The 12,778-nt window shown below is 37.7% G+C and overlaps 1 protein-coding gene across 12 annotated transcripts in view; it reads left to right on the top strand.

Annotated features, from left to right (window-relative positions):
• LOC126367738 (CAP-Gly domain-containing linker protein 2) overlaps nt 1-12,778 on the top strand; it is a 66,585-nt gene that overhangs the window by 23,778 nt on the left and 30,029 nt on the right. For 2 of the 12 annotated variants that reach the window (XM_050011429.1, XM_050011428.1), the window contains exon 1: nt 4,958-5,206. The exons of 9 other annotated variants lie outside the window; for them this stretch is intronic. In XM_050011429.1, the coding sequence (XP_049867386.1) occupies nt 5,176-5,206 (31 nt within the window). In that variant the 5' untranslated portion in view covers nt 4,958-5,175. Of the gene's footprint in view, nt 1-4,957; nt 5,207-12,778 lie in introns of those variants that run through there. One more of the 12 variants, XM_050011430.1, reaches the window with a different exon arrangement.

Raw genomic sequence — 12,778 nt, 5'->3', positions numbered from 1 at the left:
CGAATCGCTTTGTAACACATTATTCGGTAAACTGGCCTATCACTGTTTAAAGGAAATTGGCATTTAAGGGTCGAACAGATAGACAGTGTACACTCTATACAAAAACCCCATACTTACCGTGTGGCGTCTTACTTGCATAAGCACCTTACCGTTTAGTACGGTCACGAGCATTAATATGTATACACTTTGGTACCATGTCACATTAACTTTTTTGACAAATTGAACTGTAAGTCTCACTAAATGTCAAATATGTTAGTGCGACAGAGTCCTAAAGTGAGTACAATATATTGCTCATGATTGTACACGTCCGCTAGTCTTGTTCAACCTTAAAAAACTCGCCCCCTAACATATCACGCCTGAGTCATCAAAGAGTACAAAGATACAATGTCACGTACGAGCCATACATTTACACTATATAAATAGCAATGTTTATCTTCTATAAATAGAACATAACAGGCTCCGTGGTCTAGTGGTTAGAGCGCAAGGCTCACGATCTGGAAGACCGGGTTCGATTCCTGTTGGAAATCGAAATCACTTTGTGAGATTGTCTTTTATTTAGTAAGGACTTTACAGAACGATCTGGAGGACCAGGGCCCTGTTTTATAAAGCTGACAATTCGACATATCTGTCAAAAAATGACAAAATTGTAGAATTGTCGCGCTTAGGCTGTTTTATAAAGGTAACAATTATGTCAAAAATCGACCGTGAAAACGTGACATATTTGTCATTTAAAAAAGCGTTTAATAAAACTCGACATATGTCAAAAAACCACAGTCAAATTATTACGTCACCACAATTGTGGGATTGTCGTGACAATTATGTCGAATTTTGACATATTTGTAAATAATAATGTTTTATGAAGCTAAATGAGGGTAAAATAGAAAAAATATTAACAAAGTAAAAGAAAGAATCAATCACTAGTGCAACTTCGATTGTTTGTTTTGATCGCGTGTGATGGAAATGCACAAGAAACTAAGTATTTTGGGGATTATCTATGAAAATAGAAACATACTGTTTGGGAAGTTTAGTGCCCAATTGACTTTCACTGCTCGATGATAGTACCATTTTTTGTAATGCGTGTTTTATAAACACTTTCTTACTCCTTTAAAATTCAAAATATAGTTTCGCGACAGAGGGTAACTCTCCTGTCAGAATTGTCGGACAATTCTACAAATATGTCAATATGTCGTGACAATTTTCTGTTTAATAAAGCTGATTTGACAAGTTTTTCACGACAAATTGTCACCTGTCACCTGTCGCCCAAAAAGTTTTATTAAACAGAAATATGTCGAATTGTCGCGACAATTCGACATATTTGTAAATTTTCCACCGTGACAAATTTGTCGCCTGTCAGTTTTATTAAACAGAAAAATTTTAGGATTGTCACTTTTTGACATATGTCGACTTGTCGGATTGTCAGCTTTATAAAACAGGGCCCTGGTTCGATTCCCGACGGGGACATTGACGAAATCACTTTGTAAGGTTGTCCTTTGTTTAGTAAGGACTTTACAGGCTTGAATCACCGAAAAACTGAAAAAGTAAAATGACGTGCTTCGGAGGGCACGTTAAGCCGTTGGTCCCGGCTTTTAACCGTAAACACCTACCTCCACCAACCCGCAGTGGTGCAGCGTGGTGGAGTAAGCTCCATACTCTCCGGTTGGTTGAGGGGAGGCCTGTGCCCAGCAGTGGTACGTATAGAGACTGTGTATGTTATGTTAAATAGAACATTTTATCTAATAGCCATTGAACCTCGTTCAGTAGATAAGGTCAGGCGGCTAGCTCAAAGCTAATAGACTACCTAATAGATAAACTGCAATCGTGACTTTTAGCCTTTGAAGGCGTACCTAATTCATCTAACATGGTATCATTAGCATTACATTACATAATTAATGTAAAAGTCTACAAGATTCCAATGAATAAGCTGTCTTCTGTATAATATATTTTTTATGTATGTTCAGTCATGCGCAATATCATGTACCCACTTTAGAACCCTGTCGCACTATCATATTTGACATTTTGTGAGACATACGGTTTAATTTGACAAAAAAGTTAATGTGACATGGTATCAAAGTGTATACATATTAATGCTCGTGACCGTTCATCGATACTTCCGTCATTTATAGACGGATATATATACTTTTTAAATATCACATTATTTCTTATAAGATACGACTTTCTTCAACAATACCTCGATTTCTTTTAACGAAATTCATTAAAAAGTTAAAAATGCACTTACATAGTTTTCATTTTAAGGCAACGATATATAAAACTTACAATGTAAACAAAATAAACATAGTAATGACACTGAATACGTAAAAAATACTAAGTATTAAGTATAATGTTGTGCGCAAATAAATTACTTTGTTTTTACTCAACTACGGCGAAGCAAAAAGAAGAGATGTGTTTTGAAGGATTAAGAACACTGTGGATATTTTGTTACAAAATATTCAACCAATTACACCTGTACGTAATATTACAATTTAATTAGTCGTATTCGACTCAAAACCGGGCACATACCTCCCCTGATCAACGGAAGGGGTATCTATGGAGCATTTTCCTCACTGCTCCAATGTGGTTTGCCAGAGGCGTCTGGGCTCGTAGCCATTGTGTGTGGGAATACAAACTTTCTTAATAATTCGGTAGTTCCAATATAGGGTAGGACGCTGCTTTAAGCTATTTTATGCAGTTTATGGAACATAAACATAGGCGGAGGACAGGAGTCCTAGTATGGCTTTGTAATAGACTACTCTGGGCGCCATCCCACTTGCGTCAGACAGAACATGGAGGACATTGGAAAGAAAGCTAAAATCTAAATAGATGATCAGGCAATAACCATGCAATCAAGAACATAGAGAACATGTGAGCATAGCCAGTGTACGCGGACAATGTTCACGGACAGTTATGTTTTATCACGAGTTAACTGTACCTATTTCAATACATAATATTTTTAAACGAACTTCACTCCCACAGACCAACCAAGGAATTGGTTTTGTGGGGTTTTTATTCTAACAATATTTGTTGTGTCCTTATGAAGAATAATTTAAAAAGTATTTTTATTTTAACACACACGACCATAAGGCTGTTGTTACACTTTAGTCATCTAATCAACTAGCACGGGACCTATAGGTTCTTCCTACATATTCCTAGCTGTGTCTCAACCCTTTTATTCCTCGTACATTTTGTCTAAACATGCTAGTATAGGAATTCTTGGCACGCGAATATTATCACGATAAGATAACGAAGACATGGCTGTCTTTGAAACGTGTTTCAAATGAGTAATGTTGTTATCATTATCAGACGGAGTTGGTATGTTTTCGTACCTACCTCTACAGTGTGTAAGATACGCACTTGAAATTCTTAGTAATTCATTTTCCATTTCATATTTCATAATAGGTACACAGAACACAGGAAACACACACACACAGATACACACAGGTCACAGCTATCACTGTGCGCGGGAGGTCACTGTAAAGATAGGCTACATAAGCCATCTTCGGGCGCATCCGCGTCGTGCCGACCAGGAATTGAAGTGGTCGCCATAGCCGAAATCGGTCGGAGATCATCAGTACTACGGCTTTGAGATAGACTACTCTGAGCGCCATACCACTCGCGTCAGACAGAGTACTGCAGGGCGGAAGACAAGAGGAAAACCACTACCCTATTTTTCCCTAAAAAGTAGCATAGAGAATGCTACACCGACAAGAGCGTAGCTATTAAATTAGTGATGATGATTTCATAAACGGTGTATTTTATTGAGATATCGTTGCGTTGTTCCTTGTCGCTTGATGAATGTAGAGGAAGCAAGTGAAGTGTGTGATCGACACATGGAATGGAATTGGGTAGTCTCTGCTAACCTCGGTGGGAAATATGCATGTATTAAGTGAGTTTATGTATGTATTAATACATTATATCGTTAGCCACGTAGCTACGTGCGTTGTGGCGCTATTGAAAGATTCAATCATTTCATATATTTAAAAGTGTAGTCTACATAGAACATCTATCTACAACACTTAACTGCAGAAATAGTAGGTACCAAAGGTATTTCTGTTACAGCACCTCGTTTTAATTAGCCGCATACAAATAATAATTAAATCGACGCCAAACAAAGCCGGTATCGAAATTAAAACCCATGTGGAGGGGACGATTTGCGCATGGCGGATATTTTGCGAAAAGGACATTCTGCGCCGGAAGGATCATGGGTACTTTCCAGAAACGGAGTTGTTATAATTACCGCAAAAATCAAAGTCCTCGTGAACAAATTCGCAAGGGGAACGCGTCTCTATATACATCTCTAAGTATAAACTTACAATAACACCATGACACTGAAGTTGCTCTTGAATCTAGAATTTTCTTGGTCTAAAATAAAACCCCGGTTTCTCGACTTCCTGAGACATCCCTCTTTTAGTCAATATAATAATATTGTCAATAAAGACGTACAATACGTACATATATAATCACAACGATTTTATGGTACCGTCGTACAAAATATTACGTTTCTATGAAATCTTACGTAGGTATTGCAACAGTGATAAGAATTCTTAATAGGTACTTACCTAATATACTCGTGCAAAATTATATGTTCCGCAGGCTACCAATAATAGTTTTCTATGACATAATCTAGACGACATGGCGTTACTAACAGACGTGCCTACCTACAAAAGATTTATGAGCTAACATTATGGAAATTGCACACGGGAATACCGTGGAAATCGACATGTGTTTCATTGTAGATTTACATAGTTCAAAGAAGTACTAAAGGTCGTCTGTAGCCGTGGGAAAAGTCGATAAATTGCTGCAAAATAAGGAAAATAGTTATGAAGCTATTCGTAATGAAATAAATAGTAGTAAAATGACAATGTCATGCGAAGGTAAGGTTTGTTATTTTAATGTTATGTCAGCCCTTCCGAGGGGCGGGCGGCGCGCGATGCCGGGAAAACAAAACAGAGTGGCTGTAGGGGCGCGCGGGCGGCGTGAGCCGCATCGCGCCGGGCGCCTCCGGCCCGCGCCAGTGCACACTCAGCCGCCGACGGAGACATACGTGCCATACCCACGTGCGCGCATCAACAACCCAAACAACACCCTCAAAGTAATAACCAACCCCTCAACATAAACGGGACCCGGGACACTCTACAATTTTCCTGACCCACTTTCAACAGACTCCCCGGATACAACAAGATGCCGGTCGAAACGAAAATAAGCTTCTCCGGTAAGTTTCAGATCCTTCGAAACCTCTAAAAAGTCTTCCGAGTGCTTGCAATCTTTCCATTCAAATTATCATCTGAAATGTTCGTTCATAAAATTCTCAGTAATTTAATAGACGCAATGTGGAGTGAAGGTGATAATACGATAATCACATCGCTAAACTAAAATAATTTGGCTAATAACAAAGGAAACAACAACTGATAACATGATATCATCGATTAAGTTTAGTTAGACCCACATTGTTTTTATACATTCGCATTGATATCATACTTTATACAAATGTCATTACATTAATCATCAGTTTGTAAAAAATATCAGCATTCAGTGACTGTTTTAATAATTCGATACACCAAGTAAAATCTGTCACTTTATCATAGGTATTGATAGATGTTATTTCATGGTTAAATTCGTGAAAACTTACGATCAATATTTCTTGTGCAATCGATACTTGTTTTTTGCAAATATATACAAAAATATCTAAATAAAATAATTTGAATAACCAATGTTTGTCCTGCATATGTCTCATCATATTCTCATACCAGGTAACCCAAGTATCACCTATATCCAGGCTTATCCAGGTGCTAAATGCTGGTATGCATAATAATGCTAATAAGCAGTGAATACTTAGTGCCTAGGTTCGAGAACTGTGCCTTGTGTAGGATGTTGAAATACTAGACGATAACTAGGTAAACACTGAACCTAACACCAACCGTAAATCTTATCCTAATTGATTGACAACGAGCAATTCTATTTTACGGGTTTAAGTCCAGTGTGATTGACTATACGCGGGCCCTCGTCAATCGTAAAGGATTTATGGAAGGTAGACATGGCTTTAACAAGAGAGTACAATTAAACAATGCAAATTTTAATAATAGCATCTGCTCCTGTTGAATTGTCACCGAAAACATTAATAGTTATCAATCTTCTCCCTGTTTGTAAAAATAATGCAGTACTTAATAACAAAATAAGATGATCACTCCAACAACACATTTAACAGCGCATTTAACAAATGTTAATAACTCTTATTCTCCGAGAACAACCATAATTTTCATGAATATAAACAAGAAGACGTAAATGTGATGGCGTCATTAGTTTTTCAAGGATCTCGATGGCATTGTAAGCAATGCACTCATCTTGTTTATCGTCTTTTAAATGCGGAAAACTAGCTCAGCTACATCTTTCCACATCAGTTCGATTCTTGAGTTCTATTCTAGGCCCGATTGTTCTCTATTGTTCATGTAACCAGCATAATGTAAGGCCTTGAAGTAAATTATGGAACTTGTGGTTGTCGACGTCCCCCTCGTGGATTTGAAACTACAAGGTGACCTCAGTCACCTCGAAAAATACAACCGCTCCTATCTCACTCGTATTAATTTCGTATTAATTTAAACCGAGCCTTCGTCATTAGCATTACAATAACAAACAAGTGTGGTTTTGGAATTAAACTTAGATTTGCATTTCTTGACTCGCACTATGATCTCATGAGTTGTGGTCCAGATATTAAAACTATTACTCATTCCTTTTTATAAAACAGAATCACTTGCTGTTATTTATTGCGTCTCGAGACCTACCTTGCAAAGTTTCTCTATCCATTAATATTCAATAAAAAAATCAATCCTTGTTTTCTATTTATGTATTATCGACGCATCATCACGATTTCACTTTATCCTTGTAGGGGCATGACGAAAGCCGTGTTTATTGATGAGCGTAGTTTTCCCTAAGCCCGCTGCCATGTTTGGATGGCGAACCCGCTGTAAATCAGGCGCATCATTTATTTTCTTCTCTCCTGATAATATTTCTTGTTATTCCTTAGAAGTTATAAAGTTAGAACACGATGTGAAAATAAAGTATTAAAAAAAAATGCTAGAAGGTTTCTATCCACGCTTTTAAACTCATTTATCAACGTCGTATTGCGTAACAGTTTAGACGTTTTATCAGGTTTCAACCGCTTTGAGTTAGGTGCGCCTCCCCAAAGGCTCCACGCTTGTCCTTGAAACCTTACTGCGTGGTAAAACTTACACTCTCATTCCCTACTAAAACGGGCTTACATTATTTGTTTGAAACATTGTTTTGCCCCCGTAGGTGCTGCTTTGAGAAAAGTAATACGTATCGTTTCAAGGTTCTGTTTTTCAACAACGGAAAAGGTTAGGTTACTGTTCCTTGTTTAAACATCGCTATTACAATTTCATAATAAGAGTAACTACTTCTGTTTTTTGAAAAAAAAAAAGAGAAATCAAACAAATTCACTTATTTACGGTTTAATTACATTAAGCAGCCGTCACAATAATATCTAGATATAAAGGTAGAGGCAGATATACTTTAATCGTGATACAACAGTACTAATTCAATGGCGGGCATTAGTTCTAAGCCTTCCATTACAGTGAGATGTTTGCCGTGACCCTTGTTGCACTACGATTCTTAATCACGCAATGCTTCTGTGTCTAATGTGGTTCGTACTTAACCTTGTTTGGTTTAACATGACATGCCGCCCGTGACTGCATCCTGCCTGGCCTTGCTCGGGCCCCATACAAAGGAAATATCTACTATCTACACGGACCCATTTACAATACAAATGTGCCTAAGCTTGTTCGTTTAAACCCCAATTTAAAAGCCGTTCCGTTGATGAATTTGTATTTTCGCCCCAAACGCCCCAATGCCGAACATAGAGTTTAGTCGAGATAACGCAAATTCAACAAAAAATGGGTAATATGGAATATGTATGAAATTCTTTCGTCAAGGACAGGAAGTGGATTCAGTTTAAGCGATTGTTGTCGTTATTGAATCGTGATGTATTATTTTGTATAATCTACGTTGATTTGAAAATCTAGAATGTAATTTTCCTACACCTACACGATACCACGCCGGTTTCCTGTTAACCTTTGTTAAGCTGATTTTAAGTTTGTTACTTTTAGCTTGTTGTTCATACACATATTTACTTACTCGTAAAGTTGTCCATTCAATACACTGGGTATTTACGTTTCTGTGTGTTGACTAGTTGCGTAATTATTCCTCTTTATGTTTTGTTTCATAGCGTGAAGCACGTCATGTTTGTCATGCTGTACCTACCGATTGTGTCAATGTTGCTATTATTGGCTGTTAAAACATTAAAATGTCGTGATGCGATAAGAATTTCAGTAGCCACGTACTCTTGTCTGAGTACAGCTGCTGTAAATGGCTGCAAAACATCAAATTCGCATTACAGTGTCTTCACGTTTCCATTAGCACCTATTCCTAAAATCGTCTTAGCAAATAAAACTTCCGCCTGGAAGGGGCCGACCAGTGCCATAGCAAGTAAATGGTACCCATAAATATGACTTAACTCAAGCTTGACCTGTCAGTTTCCGTCCTCTTATCCTTACGGAGATGTGCTCTTCGCGTCGAAATTGCTCAATTACGCGAGCGGCATTGTTGTCGGTCAACCGTGGCGAAACTGCAGCGCAGGTGTGACCTGCACTGCGACGTGACTTCCGTACACAAGAGTGGCTACAAATACACATCACCGCTTATAAATCCTGCGATGAAATGGACATTTTTTTTCGTAACTTGATCCGCTTGTCAAAATTTATGTGATTGTTTTTGTGACCGCTATAAATCGATCTGTCTGCAAGCCACCTTGAACCACGGTTTCGATGTCGCGTCGATACTGATTCTCTTCGTGCGTATCGGACCGAACCAAACATGTCTCGGTAATCAATCGTCGCTCGACATGTCTTGTTTTACATGAGAGTTTTATTACAAAATTGAGATGTAAGTTAACCGCGGTGCCCGGTACTGGCGCGCCCACGCCTAGCCACATGACAAATGGATGATCAGCGTGCGTCTTATCTTGCGAAACATACAACATTATTACATCTATGTCATCCGCATCCTTTATTTATGTAATCTCATTAATCTTTACATTCATTAAGTACCGTCATCGGAATATCTGCAAGTAGGTATGTCTTTTTAATGAGATTAATAATGTTTACATGTATCGTGCTGAAAAGTGATGAACCTGATTACATAAAATTCTCGTAAATCCCTCACGTAGCATTATCGTCGTGTGTGGCATACCTGTTTACATAATTCAACGTTCATTATTTTAAATTGCCACGGTGGGATCACGCGTCAATCATTCGCAATTTTTGTGTTTATCTGGCGCCAGTGTCGATAAGAACTCATCGTAGATGATGTGTAGATATCCCCTCGTGTACATTTAAATTGTTACGGATCATTTAATTTTCTAGGTCTCATTCTAATGTAACCTCAGTTAAATGTATTCAGCGTTGCAAAGGATATCTAAATAATTTATCGCCTTGATATTCCAAGGCACGTTCGAGCCGTGACGTGCTGTTTCGCTATCTTTCCTCTAAGACGGTAGTCTCAAAGGTACGAAGTAGTTCTTAGAATATGATTAGAGAATATTCTAATGTTAGTCACCAAAAGCGTCGCAGTACGTGCTAAGAAGTAATAATAATATAAAATTGACAATAATGCAAACTTGCAAAACAACTTTTTGCGCAGTATACTTACAATACACATGGAAACACAAATGATTTGTGATGTACGATCATACTGGTGACAAGCTTCTTTGTGATGGCAGTTTTAGTTGCGGCTTTTCCACGTCGATATTGTTATTTATATCGGCATTGTCTTTTGTTTATCGCTCTTTATCCGCAGCCATCTTTAAAATGTATACACATTGTTATATTACTTCAATGTTAGACTTGCGGACAGGTTTTGCAGTATAGCGTACTATATCTACTCTGCCGTAGTTTTCAGTCCGTAACTGTTCAACTTTATCAAGCTGTAGACTTGGATGTTTGCCAAATATAGTTTTATTATTCGTTTTATAATTCAGCTCTTTACAGGCAAAGATGTGAACATTGGATATTCATAGCCACTGGCGCCATTCCGTCTAGACTGACCCATTTGTTTTGGGATTCCCTTTAATCGGATTCTACATGTAGCATTGTCTTTCTACTTCCTTGTTGCATGATCTGATTACCCATTGCAATTTCGCATACAGCTATTATCTAGCTTTCATTTTAATGTAATTTGCAGTACTTTCTAAAGGCCTTAGCAGCCAACGTTAGCCCTGTTGATCACTTTATCTGGATGGATTTATAGCTATCACCATCTCTAGCAGCCTCATAGGTTAGTATTATCTACATTATCTCAGGATTACGAAGGAAATTGAGCAATTACACGCACCTGGCCTAAATGGAGCTGATTAAGTTAACGGCTTACGTTGGTGTCAATCATAATTTTATTATCTTCAATGGGATTGAGCTCGTTAGCTCGACCTGAATGATTGACTGTTACTGAAGTTGAGACTTTAGTAACTAAATTAAAACTTGACAAGAGTTTCTCCTTTAGTGCTCTTCAGTTCGAACTTTTCCAACTTGATCGCAACGGTTACTTTGTGCCAGAGGATAGATTAATATACCAACTTTGTTTAGCTTTTATTATTATTTTTTTTCCGGGCATGTCGTAAAAACCGACAGAGGGATTGTGTCCTCTAACATGATGGACTAATGTTATGGGCGATAGGCTGATCCCTTATCACCATAAGGTTCATCATATCCATCTTTGGACTTCGTATCAACAGTGGCTGCAAGTTGTTTGTGCTTTGATTACTTGTGGCTCTGCCCACCCCATTAGGAATTACGGGCGTGAGTTTATGTATGTATGTATGTATTTTTTTTTTATAAATAACGTTACGTATTCACTTTTAAAACGAAATGTAAAGAATACGACATTCCCTCCTACTGAGTATTTATGTCCAAAGCAACTACATACACTTTGACATTAAGAATTTTTATTTACTTTTTTAAATAATACTGAGAAGTTGGCTTAGTTATTTTTAGTGCCTATTGTTTGGTCCTTTATAAAATGTTATTTATTATTATTTATTAACACTTTGAAGGAGGTCAAAGGAATGTGGTGACATCAAAAAGTCAACTTTTTGCCTTAACTTGATCTTGCTTGGGTCGTTAAGAAAAGGTTCATTATAAGCAGAAATTATTTCGCACGATACTATTCCATGAAGCTTATAAAATAAAAGGTACCAGCAGGCCGCTCTGTTGCTGTTTGGTAATCTAGATACCCTTAGGGTGAAGATATTTACCGTAGTTACGAATACTAACAGCCCTGAGTAAATAATATTGTATGTTTAATAACAGTGACCTTTTATGTAAGTATTCTTAAACGTATCTTGTGTTTCATGTAAATATACACGTTACGCCCACACTTGATAATGTAGCCATAGTACAACCATGACATTCTTAATTTGTTTATGGTAATAGTGATCGGAAAGTACTGGTGGCACGTCATCTGCACCTCATTGAGGTGACTGCGCTGCAGAGGCGTAGTGTTAAGCATTCCATCGACACCACAACACACGTTCACCTTAGCACGAATGAACAAAACCCATTTACAGCACGACACTCCGCCCTCGCGACTATCAGACTCCTATATAACAAATATCATAAATATTATCTCGTCTCCAAAATAAATCTTCCGTACCTAAACCCCATATAAATCTACTCGTTGGCATCATAAATATTAATTATATCGGCCATTACTCCAGTTTATATGATGATATTGTACACAAGAAAATTTACTTTGTGTCCATCACGTTAAGTGCCTGACTTACATTACATATCTTAATACCAATGTCAATAAAAGGCGTGATGAAGCCGAAGGCAACTTACATGTAATTGATCACAACATATAAGTAATCAATCATTGGAATTCTATTTTAGTATCTAATCGATCTCTTTTAGGTATAAAACACATCCAACTGAGTCATTGCAATTACGACAGAAGCATTTGCTTCACATAAATCACATATTTGGATATAAGGTAGCAATTAGTTTCTCATTATGATGACATCGAATAACAATATTAACAATATTGCGCAGTTCGCGAATACCTTAATCCGCAAGATACGAATTTAATGAAGCCGATCGAAGTATACTAATTCAATTTTTATGTAACCGCTTATGCTGTATGCGGAGGCGAACATCCAGGTGTAAATTGTTTTATAGACGTAATACTTACGTCATGTTCGCACCGGCAAGTTCAAGGCGACGCGACAGAAGTGTTGGAAACTCCCAACTTGTTGTCAATACGCAAATCACCATTACTTTCGACATCATCAGTCTATTGAACGATGAATATTTTTATTATTTTTGATTAAGAGGCAAAAAATATTAGCATTTAGTTTAACTCTGTTGGAGTTCAGAATATCTACGTGATGGCGCATGTTATGTACACAGTTGGCGGCATGTACCGCTCCATTTCTATGTGCTTAGAGTGTTCAACAACACTGCTGATTCACCTGTTCGTTTACTCAGCACAAACCTGTCAAGCCGCTAAAGGGTTTGGTCGCAAATTCTCAACGAAAAGGAATTTGTTCATTTTCTCAAGCGTAGCTGATGTCATCGTCTCAAATAGAACTAGGGGATTTTAGTGTTTTAACTGATAAAGGGTACACAAGATGAGATCATGAACCTTCCATGTGACGTTAAGCTTGTGTCAAGTACCACAATACAAACGTTGGACAGTATCAAGTCGAGTAATATCCGCTACA

This window comes from Pectinophora gossypiella, chromosome 6 (assembly GCF_024362695.1).
Source record: "Pectinophora gossypiella chromosome 6, ilPecGoss1.1, whole genome shotgun sequence".
NCBI lineage: Eukaryota > Metazoa > Arthropoda > Insecta > Lepidoptera > Gelechiidae > Pectinophora > Pectinophora gossypiella.
This window is presented reverse-complemented; position numbering and strand designations above follow the sequence as displayed.